We start from the raw sequence: 22306 nt of genomic DNA, 5'->3' as shown, positions 1-22306 counted from the left end.
TTTACAGCCTCGGCTGTTAAGGCAACCTGCAGTAGGTTGGTAGTTGACAACTGAGCAACTGAAACATCCTTGTGACACTGGAAATCTAACAGTGGAAACTTTTGAAATAAGCATGACAGACATTTAGAGATAGGAAGCAGTTGTTCAACAGTAAGCTATCCTGCTCTTGAAGGAAAGACCTATGCAGTTGCAACACTGAGAGTATACTACCTTTGTTAGTAAAAACGTTATAAGGTTTTGAAGTACTTTTTTGGATCCATTTACAAAAAAAAAAATCTGACCAAAAAAAAGATGATTGAAATATATTCGCTGAGTTGTTCCCATTTAGTCCTCTCTCTTTTGAAAAAGCATGAAAATGAACGATGAAAATTGCAACTATATAAAGCAAAAGGTTTTCTTGCTAAACTAAAACTAACTACTAACTAAACTAAGCTAAACTAAACTAAAAAAATAAGTGTTTAAATAACTTTTTGTTAAACTTCAAAAAAACAACCAACCTTTAATTGTATTTAAAATATGTTTAAGGTTTAACTAATTTTAAGAGACTGATAATGCTTTGGCCAGAACATTGATACTTGCAAATAAAGTCTTCAGTTTGCATATCATGTGTAATCATATTCTCATTTTATGAAAGTTAACGATTTAACTTTTTTGATTTCTAGGTGGTAATAAGCTTCAGACAACAGGAAGTAAACCGGAAGAAATGAAATCAGCTGAAAGTGTTAAAACAACAACTGCTTCTACAGTACAAACACAGGATGTAAAACCAGACACAGCAGCTGAACCAGTGACTCCTACGACTCTTGCTGTCTTGCAAAGTGATGTCCAGCCAGTGGGCCATGACTATGTGGAAGAGGTATTGATATGAAAATTTTGATTATTTTTTAAACTATTTTAGTGAAAAAATTATTCAACGTGAAACAATCACAGAATGGCTGAAGTTGGAAGGGACCTCTGGAAGTCATCTGGTCCAACCCCCCTGCTCAAGCAGGGCCACCTAGAGCCAGTTGCCCAGGATCATGTCCAGACAGCTTTTGAATATCTCCAAGGAGGGAGACTCCACAAGTTCCCTGGGCAACCTGTGCCAGTGCTCAGTCACCCTCACAGTAAAAAAAAAAGAAAAAAAAAAGTGTTTCCTGATGTTTAGAAGGAACCTCCTGTGTTTCAGTTTGTGCCCGTTGCCTCTGATCCTGTCACTGGGCACCACTGAAAACTGAAAAGAGCCTGTCTCTGTCCTCTTTGCACCCTCCCTCTGGGTATTTGTATACTTTAATAAGATCCCCCTGAGCCTTCTCTTCTCCAGGCTAAACAGTCCCAGCTCTCTCAGCCTTTCCTCATAGGAGAGATGCTCCAGTCTCTTCATCATCTTTGTGGCCTTTCATCGGGCTCTCTCCAGTACGTCCATGTCTCTCTTGCACTAGGGAGCCCAGAACTGGACACAGGACTCCAGGTGTGGCCTCACCAGTGCTGGGTTAGAGAGGAAGGATCAGCTCCCTTGACCTGCTGGCAATACTTTGTCTAATGCAGCCCAGGATGCCATTTGCCTTCTTTGCTGCAAGGGCACATTGCTGGCCCATGTTCAACTTGGTGTTCACCAGGACCCCCCAGGTCCTTTTCTGCCAAGCTGCTTTCCAGATGGGTGGCCCCCAGCATGTATTGGTACATGGAGTTGTTCCTCCCCAGGTGCAGGACTTTGCACTTACTTCCCCCTGTTGAACTTCATGAGGTTCCTGTCAGCCCATTTCTCCAGCCTGTTGAGATTTCTCTCTGGATGGCAGCACAACCCTCTGGCACATCAGCCACTGCTCCCAGTTTTGTGTCATCAGCAAACTTGCTGAGGGTACACTCTGCTCCATCATCCAGATCATTAATGAAGATCTTAAACAGAAAATATGCTAAAATTGGCAAGTACTCTATAAAAGGAAATAAACTTCACTAGTATGGAAAACCATATCCAGTTCTTAAAACATTCTGTATTTCCTGCCTTAAGCTACTACTTTGCTTTTCTAGGTACCAATAATGTAACTACACTTTAACCTACCATTGTTACATTTAAGTAGCAGACAAAATTTTACACATAATTTAACACCCTAGAGTTAAACCTACACCCATTGTGGGAAAGCAATGGAAGATCGCGAGGAGGACTGTAAATACGCTCAAGTGACTCGCACCTGGGGTGCTGGGAAACACATATATCACACTAATTGTTATTCAGTCTCGGGTGCTTGCAAGGAAAACACTTGCACTTAGATACTGTAAGTCTGTGATGGACTCAGGGACACCTTATCTAGCCGCTTGAGAATCCTGGCCCGTTGTGGAAGAAGATCAAAGCACAGTGGGAAAACTATGCCTGCTTGAACCCTTGAAATACCAGAGAGAACAGGGAGTCTGCACGCGCTCTTGCTCACGAGGACTCTCTCGCTGCCAAGGACTCTTGCTAACAAGAACTCTCTCTCGCGCCGTGGTGCCCGCGGTCCCTGCTTGTGTGCCTCTGCCCGGGTGTTGCTTCAGAGATTCCCTGGTCTGTGAGGTATCGAGATTAAACTTGTTCTTTGCCTTTCATCCGTGGTGTGTGGTTGTTCCTGCGTCCTGCCTGCATCGGCTCGCACACCCATCAATCCATTTTGAGGTTACAACTACAAAGGGGGTAACTAGACCATTAACAGAAAAGTTTCCCCAAGTGCTTGGTTCCTAAAGACATGAGCCTATTGCAAATTTAAACTAGTTGGCAGACTTCCCTCCTAAAAATGACAAATGCTCCTCTGCTTAGCAAGGCACCTTTTCTCTCCAATTATCACCACCTCCTCTGTCTCCCCATCATTAGTCAACTGCAATACTGGCATACAGCCCACGTTAAAAACCCAGAGCCCCTTATTGCCTTTCAAATGTTGTCATATTTCCTCTGAGAGTGAGACCTCACTAATTTGAAAATAAGCCAATCAAAATCTTTTTTATAAACAGTAGTAACTTACTGGAGGCTTCTTGTGTACATTAAATAAGCTAGAACAGCATGTTTAAGATAGCACTTAAGACTAGCATAGATTGAACAAAGGAGAAACAGCACCATGCAGCTCAATCATATTCAGTGAAGCCCCTTTTGCTAAAAATGCATATCCTTTAAGATGTGATGCAACTCAAGATAGCATGGGCACAAAATTAAAGGAAAGAAAGCATTTGGAGTTTTTACACTATGATATATGTACATCTATCCTATAAAACAACTATGATTACTTCCATTCCCCGTGCATTTTAGAATGGGTTGCGTATAACACAATACTGTAAGATGATACTCGCCAAGGGACAGCTCCGGTGCAGGTATGTCTGCAAGGGAGTGGGAGTTCACAGCAAAAAAAAGGGGCTTTTCCTGAGCTTTCCGGAGACAGGGAAAGGCCGGGAAAGCGCAGGCAACCCGCGAGAGCTGGCAGCCCACACGAGGGTTGCTGACGAGGCGGAGGCGGGGCCAGCAGTAACGGCGCCCACCCCACTCCCACAAAAGGCGGCCTCAGAGAGCACAGCGACTAGAGCGGGCAAACGTAGCGTGGTGCGGCAGTTTGTGTGGAAGGGCGCTGAAGGGCTGTGCCAGCTTGCCCAGGGAGCTATGGTATCCACCCGGCAGAAGGCCTTGACCTCCCCAAACTGCACCCAGCAGGATTCCCAGATGGAGCTCTCATGGGAGCACACTGCCACCCAGGTGTCAGGCTGCAGGGTGTGCCCTACCCTTATGCCAGTATCACATGGCAACAGAGAGCATGTCTATAGGAGATGTGCCCAGGTAGAGGAAATCCTTCATCTAGTGACAGAGCTCCAGGAGGAGGTAAGTAGATTGAGAACCATCAGGGAGCATGAGAGGGAGATAGACTGCTGGAGTCACAGCCTACCTCCCCTGAACCAGGCCCAACAGGCAGACAAGGCACATGATGCAGAGGATTCCCTGTCCTCTCTCTGCCTGGCTGAACAAGGTAACTTAGAGGATAGGGGGCTGTGGGAACAAGTACCCTTACAAAATAGGTATGAGGCTCTGCAAGGGGAACCCAATCATGCCAAGGAAGATGATTCAATGTCCACAGAGGTGTTGCCAAGGTTAAGTCAAACTACACCTTGCATCAAAACATCTTCAGTTAAGAAAAAAAGATGGGTCATTGTTGTAGGTGACTCCATCCTGAAGGGAGCAGAAGGCCTGATGTGCAGACCAGACCCACTTCTCAGGGAAGTCTGCTGCCTCCATGGGGCCTGGGTTAAAGATATAAAAAGAAAACTTCCCTCCCTGGTAAGCCCTTCAGATTACTACCCGCTACTAATTTTTCAGACAGGCAAAGGTGATCTGTTAACAAGAAACCTGAGGGCGATCAAGACAGACTTCCAGGCCTTGGGACGACTGGTTAAGGGGTCAGGAGTGCAAGTAGTGTCCTCCTCTGTCATTCCAGTCACAGGGAAGGATGAGGGAAGCAACAAGAAGAGCCAGCAGATCAATACCTGGCTCCGAGCCTGGTGTCAGTGGCAGAACCTTGGTTTTTTTGATCATGGGTTGGTTTACACAACATCAGGCCTGCTGGAGATTGATGGGGTACACCTGTCTCAAAGGGGGAAAAGGATCCTTGCACAGGAGTTGGCAGGGCTCATCAAACAGTCTTTAAACTAGATTTGAAGGAGGAAGGGGATGAAACCAGGCTCTTTAGAAGTAAGCCTGGGGGTGGTATGACAATGTCTGTGGGACGGGATACTAGCGAGGTCCCTTGGTCTGCTGACTCAGTGAAGGCAGGGGATGGAGATTCATGCAGCAGCAGAGACGTGAGGGTCATTGATGGGTTAGAAACTACGGCTGCGCCTGGGAATGGTCAGGTAGAAGTTAAGGCTTCTCCCAACAAAAAGGTGGCAGGACCAGGACCAGTAGCCCAGCTGAAGTGCTTCTACACTAATGCACGCAGCATGGGCAACAAACAGGAGGAGCTGGAAGCCATTATGCAGCAGGAAAGCTATGATGTAGTTGCCATCATGGAAACATGGTGGGATGGCTCGCACGACTGGAGTGCTGCATTAGATGGCTACAAACTCTTCAGGAGGGACAGGCAAGGAAGGAGAGGAGGTGGGGTGGCCCTGTATGTTAGGGAGTGTTATGAATGTCAAGAGCTTAATGATGGTGACAATAGGGTTGAGTGTTTATGGGTAAGAATCAGGGGGAGGGCCAACAAGGCAGATCTCATGGTGGGAGTCTGTTATAGACCCCCCAACCAGGATGTAGGAGTAGATGAAATATTCTACAAGCAGCTGGGAGAAGTCTCAAGATCACTGGCCCTTGTCCTGGTGGGAGACTTCAACCTACCAGATATCAGCTGGGAACACAATACAGCTGAGAGGGAACAGTCCAGGAGGATCCTGGAGTGTGTTGGGGAAAACTTCCTGACGCAGCTGGTGAGGGAGCCAACTAGGGAAGGAGCCCTGCTGGACCTGCTGTTTGTGAACAGAGAAGGACTTGTGGGGGATGTGACAGTTGGAGGCCGTCTTGGGCATAGTGACCATGAAATGATAGGTTTTTTTCAATTCTCAGAGAAGCAAGGAGGGGGGTCAGCAGAACTGCCACCATGGACTTCCGGAGGGCAGACTTTGGTCTTTTCAGGAGCCTGCTTGACAGAGTCCCTTGGGAGGCAGTCCTGAAGGGCAAAGGAGTCCAGGAAGGCTGGACGCTCTTCAAGAAGGAAGTCTTAAAGGCGCAGGAGCAGGCTGTCCCCATGTGCTGAAAAATGAGCTGTCAGGGGAAAAAGACCAGCCTGGCTGAACAGAGAGAGATGGATACAACTCAGGGAAAAAAGGAGAGTTTATGGCCTTTGGAAGAAGGGGCAGGCCACTCATGAGGCCTACAAAGATGTTGTGAGGCTATGTAGGGAGAAAATTAGAAAGGCCAAAGCCCAACTAGAACTTAACCTGGCTTTGGATGTTAAGAACAATAAGAAAAGTTTCTATAAATACATTAGTAATAAAAGGAGGACTGAGGAGAATCTCCATCCTTTATCACATGAAGGCAGTAACATGGTGACAAAGGATGAGGACAAGGCTGAGGTACTTAATGCCGCCTTTGCCTCAGTCTTTAGTAGTAGAGTCGGTTGTTCCCTGAGTACCCAGCCCCCTGAGCTAGCAGATAGGGGCGGGGAGCGGAAGCCCCCGCAATCCAGAGGGAGATGGTGAGGGACCTGCTCCAACACCTGGACATGCACAAGTCTATGGGGCCGGATGGGATCCACCTGAGGGTACTGAGGGAGCTGGCGGAAGTGCTCACCGAGCCACTTTTCATCATTTACCAGCAGTCCTGGCTAATCAGGGAGGTCCCAGTTGACTGGCATCTAGCAAATATGACGCCCATTCACAAGAAGGACCAGAAGGAGAATCCAGGGAACTACAGGCCTGTCAGCCTGACCTCGGTGCCTGGGAAGGTCATGGAACAGATCATCCTGAGTGCCATCACACGGCACATGCAGGACAACCAGGCGATCAGGCCCAGTCAGCATGGGTTCATGAAAGGCAGGTCCTGCTTGACAAACCTGATCTCCTTCTATGACAGGGTGACCCGCTTGGTGGATGAGGGAAAGGCTGTGGATGTTGTTTGCCTGGACTTTAGTAAAGCCTTTGACATGGTTTCCCACAGCATCCTCCTGGAGAAACTGGCTGCCCATGGCTTGGATGGGAGTACTCTTTGCTGGGTTAAAAACTGGCTGGAGGGCCGGGCCCAGAGAGTGGTGGTGAATGGAGTCCAATCCAGTTGGCGGCCGGTCTCGAGTGGTGTTCCCCAGGGCTCGGTATTGGGGCTGGTTCTGTTTAATATCTTGATCAATGATCTGGAGGAGGGGATCGAGTGCACCCTCAGTAAGTTTGCAGATGACACCAAGTTGGGTGGGAGTGTTGATCTGCTTGAGGGTAGGAAGGCTCTACAGAGGGATCTGGACAGGCTGGATCGATGGGCCGAGGCCAATGGTATGAGGTTCAACATGGCCAAGTGCCGGGTCCTGCACTTGGGTCACACTCAACCCCATGCAGCGCTACAGGCTTGGGGCAGAGTGGCTGGAGAGCTGCCTGGCAGAAAAGGACCTGGGGGTGTTGGTCGACTGCCAGCTGACTATGAGCCAGCAGTGTGCCCAGGCGGCCAACAGCATCCTGGCCTGTATCAGGAATAGCGTGGCCAGCAGGGAAGTGATTGTCTCCCCGTACTGGGCACTGGTGAGGCCCCACCTCGAGTACTGTGTCCAGTTTTGGGCCACTCACCGCAAAAAAGACCTTGAGGTGCTGGAGCGGGTCCAGAGAAGGGCAACAGAGCTGGTGGGGGGTCTGGAAAACAGGTCTTATGAGGAGCGGCTGAGGGAGCTGGGGTTGTTTAGCCTGGAGAAGAGGAGGCTGAGGGGAGACCTTATTGCTCTCTACAACTACCTGAAAGGAGGGTGTAGAGAGGTGGGGATTGGTCTCTCCTCCCAAGTAACAGGCCATAGGACAAGAGGAAACAGACTCAAGTTGCACTGGGGAGGTTTAAACTGGATATTAGAAAAAACTTTTACACTGAAAGGGTTATCAAGTGTTGGAACAGGCTGCTCAGGGAAGTGGTTGAGTCACCTTCCAACCTTGGCAATTCTATGAATAAATGTTTTTCTTAACAGAAGTTAAGTCTAGTGGCACACTTTCACTTTAGAATAAGCTTTAAGTCCTACTCAGTACTGTCCCTATCTTCCTCTTGCCCACCACAGAATCATAGAATTGCCTAGGTTGGAAGGGACCTTTCAGATCATCGAGTCCAACCATCAACCTAACACTGACAAAAACCAGCACTAAACCATATCTCTGAGCACTATGTCTACCTGTCTTTTAAATAACTCCTCTTGTCCTATTGCCTGTTACCTGGGAGGAGAGACCAACCCCTGCCTCGCTACAGCCTCCTTTCAGGTAGTTGTAGAGAGCAATAAGGTCTCCCCTCAGCCTCCTCTTCTCCAGGCTAAACAACCCCAGCTCCCTCAGCCGCTCCTCATAAGACCTATTCTCCAGACCCCCCACCAGCTTCCTTGCCCTTCTCTGGACCTGTGCCAGCACCTCAAGGTCTTTTTTGTGGTGAGGGGCCCAAAACTGGACACAGTATCTGCAAACTTACTGAGGGTGCACTCAGTCCCCTCGTCCAGATCATTGATAAAGATATTGAAGAGCACTTGCCCCAATACTGAGCCCTGCGGAACACCACTTGTGACTGGCCCTACAGCCAGTTTTTTTACCTAGCGAAGAGTACTCATGTCCAAGCCATGGGCAGACAGTTTCTCCAGGAGAAGTACAAGTCTGTATTATGTTTAGTGATACTTTAGGCTTGAGCTAGTAGGCCTGTGTGGATTACAGCCCTAACATCTCAGAAAGACTGAATACTTTTGAAATAACTACCTAAACGGAGGGGGGTGGGGGTGGGGAAGGAGCAGGAAGTAGCTGCTTGGAGGGGGCTGGGGCGTCCTGGGTCTGGTGGGTGAGCAGGGGTTCTGTAATCGTGTTTGTATATTCCTCTGTCCGTGTTATTGTCGTTGTTTGCCTGTTCCCTCTGCTGTTCTGTTAAACTGCCTTTGTCTCAACCCAAGAGTCTTGCCTTTTTCTTCTGATTCTTCCCATATTGGGAAGGCCCGAGCGAGCGGCACGTGGTTCTTTGTTGCCGTCTGAGGCCAAACCACGACAGTCCTTTTTGGCGCCCAACGTGGGGCTCGAAGGGTTGAGATAATGACAGAATCCAACTAGAGCTTGGAAAAACAAATTTTGGTGTGTGCATTTATAGTATTAGGTAAATAGTCGCTGGTCACCATGTTGCTTGGTTTGTTCTCATGGCTGGGTTATGTGAATTCCTATATGGCTTATGTACTCCCCGCAATGATGTTTGTTACTTCTGGGAGAGGGATGAGGCTTATCATTCTGCTGTCCTGTGCGATATCGGCTTATGAGATGATAACATCACTTGTTAGACAGTTACTTTGGGGCTTTTATGTGGTGTTGCTGTCCTGTCCGTACCTTGGGCACCGTCTCTCAGAATTTATTAATAATTACACCCAGTCTGTGGGGGAAACAAGGGAGGACACTTTCCCCAGGTCTTTGGCCTCCCTTTTCTCCTTCGGGTCAGGTATGACAGCTTTTGAGAATTTTGAATATCCTTGGGAAGCTCAAACCAGCCTGGTCCTAGTGTTATGTCTGCTGAATGTGTTCCAGGTCTTGTTTAGGGTTAAACAGCTATTTAAGACTACCACCCGGAGATCTGCCCCGAGGCTGGATAGTCAGGGGTGGCATGGCATGTGGGAGAACATGGGCAGGTACCTAGAGAACTTCTCACCTCCAATGGTCTGGGACTTCACCCCTGAACAATTACAGGACCCTGATAAAGTGGTAGAATATTTGAAGGGGAAATGCTGTGGCTGCTCCAGAGAGGCACAACTCACCGCGCTGTGCTGGGCCCTGGCCAGTATCTACCAGGCACTGCTCAGTGTTATGCAGCACCCTCAGGGGGAAGAGATGGAAACCAGACCGGTGGCCACTCCAACTCCTGCAGCAGCCACTGCCGCTGAACCAGGGAACCAACCCGTGACGGTATCAGTCGCCCCCATACAGAAGGAGAAGTACACGAAGAAATCAGTTCGCTTAGTAAGGGATGATGATGAACCAGGGCCATCAAAAGAACAGGAGGAAGAGGCAGAACCAGAGATAATTACTCGATCCCTATCCTTGAGTGAGCTGCAGGATATGCGAAAAGATTTCAGCCGACTTTCAGGCGAGCACATTGTCACCTGGCTGCTCCGGTGCTGGGATAATGGGGCCAGTAGCCTGGAATTAGAGGGCAGGGAGGCCAGGCAGCTGGGATCCCTGTCTAGGGAAGGCAGCATTGACAAGGCAATTGGGAAGAAGACCCAAGCCCTCAGCCTCTGGAAACGACTCCTGTCAGGCGTGAGGGAGAGGTACCCCTTCAGTGAGGATGTTGTATGTCACCCAAGCAAGTGGACCACCATGGAAAGAGGTATCCAGTACCTGAGAGAATTAGCCGTGCGGGAGATGATTTATTATGACTTGGACAATGCAGACTTACCCACAGACCCCGATGAGGTGCAGTGCACAAGGCCCATGTGGCGGAAGTTTGTACGGAGCGCACCACTGTCATATGCCAACTCCCTGGCAGTAATGGAATGGAAAGGTGAAGAGGGACCAACGGTGGATGAGGTGCAAAGTCCTACACTTCAGTTAGGACAATCCTTATTATCTTTCATGAGACCCTACCTGGAGTACTGTGTCCAGTTCTGGAGTCCTCAGCACAAGAAGGACATAAACCTGTTGGAGCAGGTCCAGCGGAGGGCCACAAAGATGATCCGAGGGCTGGAGCGCCTCTCCTACAAAGACAGGCTGAAAGAGCTGGGGTATAAGGCTCTAGTGGACACGGGTGCACAGTGTACCCTAATACCATCAAGCTATAGAGGGGCAGAACCCATCTGTATTGCTGGGGTGACAGGGGGATCCCAAGAGTTGACTGTACTGGAGGCGGAAGTGAGCCTAACTGGGAATGAGCGGCAAAAGCACCCCATTGTGACTGGCCCAGAGGCTCCATGCATCCTTGGCATAGATTACCTCAGGAGAGGGCATTTTAAGGACCCAAAAGGGTACCGGTGGGCCTTTGGCATAGCTGCCTTGGAGATGGAGGAAGTTAAACAGTTGTCTACCTTGCCTGGTCTCTCAGAGGACTCTGCTGTTGTGGGGTTGTTGAGGGTCAAAGAACAACAGGTGCCAATTGCTACCACAACGGTGCATCGGCGGCAGTATCGCACTAACCGAGACTCTCTGATTCCCATCCATGAGCTGATTCGTCACCTAGAGGTTCAAGGAGTGATCAGCAAGACTCGCTCCCCCTTTAACAGTCCCATATGGCCGGTGCAAAAATCTAATGGAGAGTGGAGGCTAACTGTAGACTATCGTGGCCTGAATGAAGTCACGCCACCGCTGAGTGCTGCCGTGCCGGACATGCTAGAACTGCAGTATGAACTGGAGTCCAAGGCAGCCCAGTGGTATGCCACAGCTGATATAGCCAATGCATTCTTCTCAATCCCTTTGGCAGCAGAGTGCAGGCCACAGTTTGCTTTCACCTGGAGGGGCGTCCAGTACACCTGGCATCGACTGCCCCAGGGGTGGAAACACAGCCCCACCATTTGCCATGGACTGGTCCAGACTGCACTGGAACAGGGTGAAGCTCCAGAACATCTGCAATACATTGATGACATCATTGTATGGGGCAACACAGCAGAAGAAGTTTTTGAGAAAGGGAGTAAAATAGTCCGAATCCTTCTGAGAGCCAGTGTTGCCATAAAACGAAGTAAGGTCAAGGGACCTGCGCAGGAGATCCAGTTCTCAGGAATAAAATGGCAAGATGGACGCCGTCAGATTCCAATGGATGTGATCAACAAAATAGCAGCTATGTCTCCACCAACTAGTGAAAAGGAAACACAAGCCTTCTTAGGCATTGTGGGTTTTTGGAGGGTGCATATCCCAGATTACACTCTGATTGTAAGCCCTCTGTATCAAGTGACCCGGAAGAAGAAGGACTTTAAATGGGGTCCTGAGCAACGACAAGCTTTTGAACAAATCAAACAGGAAACAGTCCATGCAGTGGCCCTGGGGCCAGTCCGGGCAGGACCAGATGTTAAAAATGTGCTCTACACCCCAGCCGGGGAGAACGGCCCTACCTGGAGCCTCTGGCAGAAAGCACCAGGGGAGACCCGAGGTGGACCCCTAGGGTTTGGGAGTCGGGGATGCAGAGGATCCGAAGCCCGCTACACTCCAACAGAGAAAGAGATGTTGGCAGCATATGAAGGGGTTCGAGCTGCTTCGGAAGTGGTTGGCACAGAAGCACAGCTCCTCTTAGCACCTCGACTGCCGGTGCTGGGCTGGATGGTCAAAGAAAGGGTCCCCACCACACATCATGCAACTGATGCTACATGGAGTAAGTGGATTGCACTGATCACACAGCGAACTCGAATGGGAAACCCCAGTCGCCCAGGAATTCTGGAAGTGATCATGGACTGGCCAGAAGGCAAGGATTGCGGAATGTCACCAGAGGAGGAGGTGACGTGTGCAGAAGAGGCCCCACCATATAATAAACTGCCAGAAAATGAGAAGAAATATGCCCTGTTCACTGATGGGTCCTGCCGCATTGTGGGAAAGCATGGAAAGTGGAAGGCTGCTGTGTGGAGTCCTACACGACGGGTTGCAGAAGCCAGTGAGGGACAGGGTGAATCGAGCCAGTTTGCAGAGGTGACAGCCATCCAGCTGGCTTTGGACATTGCTGAGCGAGAAAAATGGCCAGTACTTGATCTCTACACTGACTCATGGAGGGTGGCAAATGCTCTGTGGGGATGGTTACAGCAGTGGAAGCAGGGCAACTGGCAGCACAGAGGCAAACCCATCTGGGCTGCTGAACTATGGCAAGATATTGCTGCCCAGATAGAGAATCTGGTTGTGAAAGTACCTCATGTAGATGCCCACGTACCAAAGAATCGGGCCACGGAGGAACATCAGAACAACCAGCAGGTGGATCGGGCCGCTAGGATTGGAGTGGCTCAGGTGGATCTGGACTGGCAACATAAGGGTGAACTATTCATAGCTCGGTGGGCCCATGACTCCTCAGGCCATCAAGGAAGAGATGCGACATATAGATGGGCTCGTGACCGAGGGGTGGACCTGACCATGGACACTATTGCACAGGTCATCCATGAATGTGAGACATGCGCTGCAATCAAGCAAGCCAAGCGTTTGAAGCCTCTCTGGTATGGAGGACAATGGATGAAATATAAATATGGGGAGGCCTGGCAGATTGATTATATCACGCTGCCACAAACCCGTCAAGGCAAGCGCCCTGTGCTCACAATGGTGGAAGCAACCACTGGATGGCTGGAAACATACCCTGTGCCCCATGCCACTGCCCGGAACACTATCCTGGGCCTTGAAAAGCAAGTCCTGTGGCGACATGGTACCCCAGAGAGAATTGAGTCGGACAACGGGACTCATTTCCGAAACAGCCTCATAGACACCTGGGCCAAAGAGCATGGCATTGAGTGGGTGTATCACATCCCCTGTCACGCACCAGCCTCTGGGAAGACAGAACGATACAATGGGCTGTTAAAAACTACACTGAGAGCAATGGGTGGTGGGAGTTTAAAACACTGGGATGCACATTTAGCAAAGGCTACCTGGCTAGTTAACACCAGGGGATCTACCAATCGGGCTGGCCCTGCCCAATCAAAACTTCCACGTACCGTAGAAGGGGATAAAGTCCCCGTAGTGCACATGAAGAATATGTCAGGGAAGACAGTCTGGGTCAGTCCTGCCTCGGGCAAAGGCAAACCCATCCGTGGGATTGCTTTTGCCCAAGGACCTGGGTACACTTGGTGGGTGATGTGGAAGGAGGGGGATCTGATTTTGGGTGAGAATAGCCAATGAATCAATTTGTGTTGTTAATTGCTAAGTAACCCTGTCACTATATGTCCTCATTGCTATAATTGCTATCAGCTGTACTACAGTAAGACTCACCCAAATTAAGGACAGATGGACTTTGATGAAAAAATTGAGCAAAGCACAGGGGTGATGGGATCAGAACTGACCTCAGCAGCTGGTGCCCAGCAACTTCCTCAAGATCTACATCTTCAGCCCATGGACTGTGTGCATGAGCCACACCGGGTGCACCAGTCACAAGCTCCGAAAATACAGCATGCAACAGGCCAGCACCACCCAGCATCTCACCTGCCCTGAGAGACTGTTCTAACAGATGGAGCCCAAAGCCACGGATTAAATGAACTCAACAGACACTTTGGAGGGATGGCCCATAAACTAAGGGCATTATGTAGATGTGTGTGTGTATATATATATGTGTATGTATATATACACACATGACAGGGGAAAGTGATGGCAATTCATTGGAACCTGTAAGATCTGGGCATGACATTGATGGTATGGAATAAGGGGTGGATAATATCCTGGTTCCAGCAGGGACACAGGTATTCTATCCCATGTGAGCCATGCCCCCTCTGAGCTGGGGTGGGGGGAGGGAGAAGGAGCAGGAACTCACTCCTTGGAGAAGGCTCAGTCATCTGGGGTCTAGTCTGTGAGCAGCAATTCTATAATTGTGTGTGTGCATTCCTCTATCCATGTTGTTGTTTTCTTGTTCCCTTTGCTGTTCTGTTAAACTACCTTTGTCTCAACCCACGAATTTTGCCTTTTTTTCTTCCCATATTGGGGAAGCCTGAGAGAGCAGCAAGTGGTTCTTTGTTGCTGTCTGAGGCCAAACCATGACAGACATGCACTGAAGACAAAAATAAAGTTAATTAGAAGTACTAGCAAATGTGAAAAAACACTCTACCCCTAAACAATTCTCACTAGCCCACTTATCTATCCACAGGATTTCACCTTCCTTTCCTGTTTTGTACCAGTCTCAAATATCCTGTAACATCACAGACCACACTTGAATGCCAAACTAGCTATAATTGCAGTAGTTCAGATCCATAACCTAAACTCACAGATGCTGTGATTGGCTCTGGACCCTAACTGCTACACTTGCCTTTATCTGTGAAGGCCCAAACCACAACAGTAATATTCCTGCTACTTGATAGCAATTGAAAGTTAACAAATCATTCTTAATTACCCAAGAATCTCTTATCTGTGACCTGTCTCATTAGAGAAGGGACACAGTATGAACATTACTAAGATGAAACTCAGACACTCAAAGATTGTTCATCTTAACAGAAACCAAAATCTTAACACAAGACCACCACATTTGCACACTTCTCTGTCCAAGCATTTCTTAACGTTCCTATCTCTCCTTCACCATCCCCACATTTCAGTCAGCCAACTTTAAAATAAAAGTATAACTATGTCTCTTCTCCAGTACTGAATCAAGAATGCCAGTTGTTTTGGTTGTTTTTTTGAAAGACAAGACAATATTCAGTTGTTCATTTCAGACTGAATATACACACAGTGATTCAGATGGCCTACAGAACACACATGCATGCACATACACACACAGTAGAGAGGACAAATATCACCAAATTCCACATTTATTTCAGGCTCCTTAATAGATGGATTAATACAATTACTTAAATAAGTAACAGATGAGTTTTGCATTGCATGCAGGTTTATAAGCTTAGGCCCCAATACTGCCACTAGCAGAAAGTAGAAAGGTATTGCAATATTCAGAGACATTTCCATGATTTAATGCTTCTCTCATTAAGTTATGATGTTATTACTGGGTAGTACACACAAAGAATTTTGAGCAGGGCAGTGGGAAATTTTATGCAGTGACAACACTGAAAGGAACAAGAATGCTTCTAACTCATTATTTACAGGTTTAAAGGGCACTTAGCTCTTTTGCTGCCTTTGATTAAATATGAAACAAGTTAAGATTTCAAGTGTGCTTTATGAAAACTAGTATTTATGAGCTAATAAAACCAGACATCTATTCCCTTTCTTATCTAGTCAATTCAGGGAACTATACTGCTTACACTGTTACAACAGTAAATACATTGTCAACTCCTGCACACACTACTAATGAATTTCCCAAATCCAAGATCTAACATTTGAGCAGCTACCAATCTGGCCTTTATAACTGCTTCAAATATTAGTATTTAATGTTAAGACTATATTCCTTGGACAAATTTTAATTTATCCTTCATATGAAGGATGAGGGAGTATTTAAATGATCCAACATGGCTACATACAAACTGGAATCACAAGACAGCACGGTGATTTCTATGCCAATAATAGCTTCATTTTCTTTTAAACTGTTGATTTTAAGCAGCTATTTCCTTGAACCCAATAGTTCCAATACATTTTCCCTTCACTACTATTAATGCAAATTAGAATATTGTCATTTTGAGAAACTGGAATTCCAACAGGGTTTATACTGGTCTACAAGAAGTCTGGAATTAAATATGGAAAACCTTTACTACAAGCACCTTTCAAATATTTAGTATAGCAGATTTTTCTGCTTTGAAATTATTTATCAGAAACTATTTACTCTCCTCTTTCTGATACAAAGTTGTTTTTGCTTTTTTCTTCTGCACGTCTCCAGATGAAGATTTACATTTCATACTTTGAGATATTCCAAGAAAGGCTTGTATCCTAAAAAGAAGTGCACAGATTTTTTGCACTTAGCTGAAGTGCTGAAATCAACAGGATTCTACATATTATCATTAGGGAGCACTGACTGAGATTCCTTTAAAGTTGAAGCCTAAAGTTCTCCCAGTGCACCAGAATTTCTGACAGCCATTTTGTCAAGAGATAACAAAAAAAAAAAAAAATGTATCTAATAATGTGATTATTATGAAAGTTTCTGTTACTTGCTATAAAAACTACAGCACCGGGACTTCTAAAACACATACCAAAAAATTAAGGTCTTCAGTTTCAAGTGTCTGATTTGCTCTCCTAAAACAACTTGCTATTTTGACCAACTTTTTTTAAAGTCTGTGGATTAGTTCTGTGGTCAGAATTTAATTTTTTTTTGTAGATTTATGATACTCACCTATGTATTAACTGCGCAGATAAACATCCATTCGTATTCTCTATTATCCTAGTTTCTAATGACACAGGAATTTTGTTATTCTATAAACTGTTACTTTGAATACTGGTAACACTCTTAGAGGACTTGTTGCAATATTAAATCTTTTATTATCTTCCCCTGCCACCACCATCTCTTTCTCAAATATACTGGGGTGGAATATACATTTTGTAGAACTCCATAAACAAGCTACTAAGGACCTGACAAACCTGCTTCATGAAGGTAAGCTCCCTTTTAGACATTTAAGCGACTCCTATGTTCTGCTCAAAATATTAAATTCATTCTTATTAAAGGGCTGCTTAAACACCGATTGCTGTGTCTCTTCACTTTCAGATGTGGTAAATATACAAACCATTTATAGGATGCAGAGTCTTTTACTGATACATAAATGAAATAATATCTTGTGCTTGTGATAGCAAAAGAAAAAGCTTCTTTCAATCAGTTTTTCCATTTTCTCAAGAATACATTTAGGATTAACTGTAAAAACAGTTTTGAACTTGAACTTTATTCCAATTATACGTTTTTATATTCAAAAGGAAATTTCAAACGAGTTGTTCAGGTTCTTAAGTCTATAGACACCCTCAGCTCCACAATAAAAGGAATAATTTAAAAAAATTAATCTCCACTTCAAAATTACAGATATATGGATCTCAGTTTATTATTCACTTAAAGATTGTTTATTTACTTACAAAAAAAAAATTCCTCTATGCTATTTAGGAACTCCTTCATACCCCATTGTTATGGTTTGAGAAACCCCATAACAATTTATTGTCGTTTAGACAATAATTCTATCACCCGATGACCCCTCCCCACCTGGGAAGGGGAATCGGGGAAAACAAGGAAACACGAGGGTTGAAATATAAATAGATTTAATAGGATAAGACCAAATAATTAACAATAATACTAAAGAACCAGTATTGATCCCAATACTAATAAGATATACAACAAGAATTATACTCAGCCAATTATACCAGCAGGAAGCTGTGCACTCCCAGCAGTGGACAGCAAATGTCGGACACTGTGAGTGCTACAGCTTCAGGAGGAAGGGAAGGCCTCAGGGGTCTGGCACCGGGGCAAAAAGTTCTCTGGACCACCACCATCAAGGGAGAGAGACTGTGCAGCAAAACTTTCTAATTTATATCGAATGTGACATTCATGGTATGAAGTAATCCTGTTGGCCAGCCTGGGTCAAGTGCCCAGGTCTTGCTCCTCCTCATCCCTGCACCTGGCAAGGCTTGAAAACACCAAGACCTTGAATCCCACATAGCCTAGCTGGCTATAAAGTAAATATTTTCACGAATTCAGACACTGGAGTCTTCTAAAAGTGCAGTTTTCCCAAGCATTAGAAGAGAAGTTAGTCCTGTGTTGCTCAACCCAGGACACCCATGATGACCCAGTTTCAAATTTCACTCTAACTGTCAAGTAAAACATAAACATACTGTGAGCACCTAATCTTAAAAGAACAAGACGACAAACTAAGTTTAATCCACCCCTTTAACTATTATACATTGGAGTAAATGAAAATTAATGTAACATGTCCATTTCCAGGAAAGAACAGATAGGGAGTCATTCCAAGACCCCCCATAAAACTATATTCCTGAAACTGTCAGGTATGCAATTTTGATTAGCTAGTTAACAGTAGTATACATCTGCATTCATTTGTTAATAACCCCTAATATATTTACTTTATTCTTCTGCTTTTCCCATTAACCAAGACTTAGGAGTCAAGGAAGTTCTTTATTACAGATTTATGAAACAAATAATGTAGATTTAAATGTGGACTCCAATAAAAGCAAAAAATGTGAAGATCTTCCTGATTGTATCTGTTTTTTGCCAAATCAAGTAATCTGATTTCAGAACAAGTGAGATAATAGGTGCTACCAATTACTAACACTCTGATACACAATTTGGATGCACAAAAAGTACAAAGATACAAAGATTTAAGGCAGTATGTCTATACAAGGTATACAGTTACAGACCCCTGAACTCCACTGTAAGACCTGCTCCTAGTCTTAGACATCTAAGTAGGAAGCCTTTTTAAAAGATGCCTGACCCCAAAAGTACCTTCTCTACTTTCTGAGTGACATTAATTATAACATTGCTTCAGTGGAATGAGACAGTCTTCTGCATTTTCTGGTGCTTCAGCTCTTCCCTTACTATCCAGTCTCCCATAGGTTGGGTTGATGTAATTTTAACCTATGTTAAAAAGGATTCCGTCCTCCCACACTGACATAGGGGGAGGCAAAAACTTGGGAAGCAAACCCCATCTTCCCTGAAGCTGAAGAAGGACCCGGGGCAGCGGACCATAACTCGCTGGTGTTGTTGAATGCAAGTGGCCATTTTAATTTAAGGGCCTCGGGACTTGATGCTGACGCTGATTCTCCTCCTCCGTGGTGCCCAGCTCCACCTCCCCACCCTCACACAACTGGGAATACGGGGAGGCCTTTACCAGGAAGATAAGAAAACACACCCACGGGCGGGACAGACAAACAGAAGGGTCCCAAGCACAACCATCCCGGAGGAGCGGGGTGCAGAAGAGGCCCCCACACGGTGCGGGGGATGGGAGGAGTCCCAAGAACTCACCCCCAAGGGGGCGGAGAGATCCCAGTCAGTGACACGGGACCGGAGGCGAAGAGGGGAAGGGTGGCTCCGGGCCCGGACAGCGGGAGGGGCAGGGCAGGGTAGGGTAGGATAGGGTAGGGAGAGGTCGCGGCGGTTACCTATACTGGGCAGCAGCCCCGCTATGGGTGAAACCAAAGTAGTTGCCGGTGGCCATTTTGGCATCTTCTCCCAGCCGGCTGGGCACTGTGGCGACGATAACCAAGAGGCGGCGGCAGTCAGGGCCATGACAGGAGGCCCGGCAGGAGGAGGGAGGAGGCGGAGTGGGGGGGAGGGGAAGAGAAGGGGAGAGACAGAAAAAGCGCACGAGCGCCAGGTCAGACACGGCGCCTCAGGATCCCCCTCCCCGTTCCCCCACCCTGCGCGCGGGCCGCATCCCCTCCCCCTCACCGCCGCCCCCCCCCCCCCCCCCACGTGCAGGGACACACATAAACACCGAGCGCCGTTACTTACCATAGGTGAACGAAACTACCGGGCATATAGGAATCATGAGTCCAAACGGGCGGCAGCAGCAACAACAGCGGCGACTAAACTCTCACCCCCTCCTCCCCCCTCCTCACCGCCGCGCTCGCTCCCTTCCCCCACACACACCTACGGCAACAACGGCGGAGTGCAGCCGGGCCGGAGCCGTGCGCACATACGAGCCGTGCGAGGGGCCGATGGGAGTTGTAGTCCGACCCATGATTACGTTCCCACCCCCCGGACGCAGAAGAATGCGCTTGGTGCTGCGGGAGCCGCCGCCACGCTTGAGGCGCGAATCCTCATGTGCGCATGCGCGGGATGTTCAAAGACTCCTGGGAGCTGTAGTCCATCTCCACAAGGCCCAGGCACAAGGGAGAGCTGTTCTCAGAGTGCGCTACACGTACCGCCCGGCTGTCCCCTTCCTCCGTCCATTACGCCATGTTTTGCATCTACAGCCACACCGCACCTGTACCCGTGGTCTCATATTGCAAAGATAGGGTCGGTTTCTCATTCTTGCCTGCAAAGACACAACACACCACAGTAAGTAGTTCGAGTAACAGAAATCTAGGTGAAACAGGTCACCACCACACTTGCCACATACTGGTGTTTGTCCCCACACATGTACTGCACATGTCAGTATTTACCAGCTTTCCCACACAAGCACGTTGTCAGCTGTGTGAGAAATGCTCCTTATCCAATAACAACGGCTCAGGCAGTGAACGATACGAAGCACATTTTATTTGAACATTCTTGCAAGAAGGGGTGACCTAGCAAGTAGGCACACTTCCAGTTCTTGAAACACACCTTTTTATTCCCTAATCCCGGCCGAATTTTTCCCTCCCCTGTTTCCCATTGGTTAGGTACTCCAGGGTTCACAGTCTGTCCGAGGCGCCTAAAATTCTTCCCGCATGTCCTGCCTCTGTTTACTTCTCCTTATGCTACACCTAAAGGGATTGTCTGACTAGTTTATTTCTTTCCTTTTTGGTAAAAGATTGCTCAGTGTCATTAGCCCTGGTTAAATGTTTGACTACCCTTCTAGACACTAATCCAGTAGGAATCAGTTTGTCCTTTTGTCTGTGTGATAAGAGATGTTCTACAAGCCTTTGCTGGAGCCTCTTTGTCTTAGTCATTCCCTTATCGTGTCACCTCTGATGGAAACGGCTTTTCTCCTCTGCAAAAGCAATACCGGCCTTTCTTACAGCTGACAACTGACATATGCAACAGGTACCTAGTCAGCACTCTTGGAAGGCCACAGAGCTAGAAGGCAGACCTGCAGCTAGCACACATGTGCAGAGTTCACAGCAAGACCTAGGACTTGCCTAACCTTGCAACAAGTTTTAGATTCACCTGGGCCCTGGGTGGGGTGCACCACCACATATGAGAAGAGCAACATAGCTGTCATCCAGCTAAAGCCACATGCACATTGTCTGACTTGCCCCCAAGGCATCACAGCTATTGCACATCCACAAATAAATTGTGCAATAGTTCCCATGTGCTTATTGTACATGTGAGGTAAAGCCTCATCCATACAGGGCCCATTAATCTGAAGTTTCTAAAAACCAGCAGTCCATCAGACTGCTCCTAAGAACTGTTGGGCAGTATATTACAGTCAGTGTAGTAAGCACTCCCATTCAAAGTGACTGAATTTGCATATGTTCCCCATAACCCTGTGACCGAGAGAAGACGACTTCACTGAGAGGTTCAAATTAACAATTTATTTGGACTTCACTCACGGGTCCGATACGCCACTATTGCAAGTTCTCATGGATACAATGGAAGAATGCACCATTGCAATTTAAGGGGAAAAGAACAAAAACAATTCACAGAATACGCTATTACCGCCTAACAGCTGATCCCGAAAAGTAACAACACAAACCACCAGCGTGCTAGATATGAATACCTTAAACGAGTGCATGCTAGACATCATACGTATGTTATTAAATCACTTACCCTCTCTCTCGGATAAGGCCACTCAATCCCGGGAAGTTACCTTGCACAGCATCCTGGACAAGGGAGGGGGGGGGCAGAATCTCCTACAGGCCAGCTGTATCTTTGGAAGATTCCCCGTTTTTCTCCCCAAAACTTTGGACTTAAATATCCTTTTTTCCGGGACTGTGCTTGAATGGATTACGCTATCTGGGATGGTTATCTCCGTGGTTTGATGGCCCCCCAGATAGCAATGTTTATTTTGTGATGTCTGGTCTCACACTCACTGAATAGTGGTGGGACTTGACTCAGGGCATTTTCTTTGTTAAAGGTACCATTCGGGTTTCGGTTCTGATTGTAATGCAGTGTTGAGACCACCCCGGGCTGAGCCATTTCCACAGCTCCCCCCCCCCAGTTATCTCTGCATAGACAGGGATCAATAAGCTGAGCCATTTCCACAGCTCCCCCCCCCCCAGTTATCTCTGCATAGACAGGGATCAATAAGCTGAGCCATTTCCACAGCTCCCCCCCCCAGTTATCTCTGCATAGACAGGGATCAATAAGCTGAGCCATTTCCACAGCTCCCCCCCCCAGTTATCTCTGCATAGACAGGGATCAATAAGCTGAGCCATTTCCACAGCTCCCCCCCCCAGTTATCTCTGCATAGACAGGGATCAATAAGCGTCTGCCGAGGCGAGATGGAGCTGAGTCGAATGACAACCC

The 22306-nt window shown here is 47.2% G+C and overlaps 1 protein-coding gene across 2 annotated transcripts in view; it reads right to left on the bottom strand.

The window, feature by feature from the left end:
* The window catches only part of LOC128902071 (zinc finger RNA-binding protein-like), a 74822-nt gene extending 55077 nt beyond the window's left edge, over window positions 1–19745 (bottom strand). For both annotated transcript variants that reach the window (XM_054184418.1, XM_054184419.1), the window contains exons 1-2: window positions 19649–19745; window positions 19297–19381 (exon numbers count right to left, since the gene is read on the bottom strand). In XM_054184418.1, the coding sequence (XP_054040393.1) occupies window positions 19297–19381; window positions 19649–19685 (122 nt within the window). In that variant the 5' untranslated portion in view covers window positions 19686–19745. The remainder of the gene's footprint in view (window positions 1–19296; window positions 19382–19648) is intronic.
* Window positions 19746–22306: the final 2561 nt, after the last annotated feature.

This window comes from Rissa tridactyla, chromosome W (assembly GCF_028500815.1).
Source record: "Rissa tridactyla isolate bRisTri1 chromosome W, bRisTri1.patW.cur.20221130, whole genome shotgun sequence".
Lineage (NCBI taxonomy): Eukaryota > Metazoa > Chordata > Aves > Charadriiformes > Laridae > Rissa > Rissa tridactyla.
This window is presented reverse-complemented; position numbering and strand designations above follow the sequence as displayed.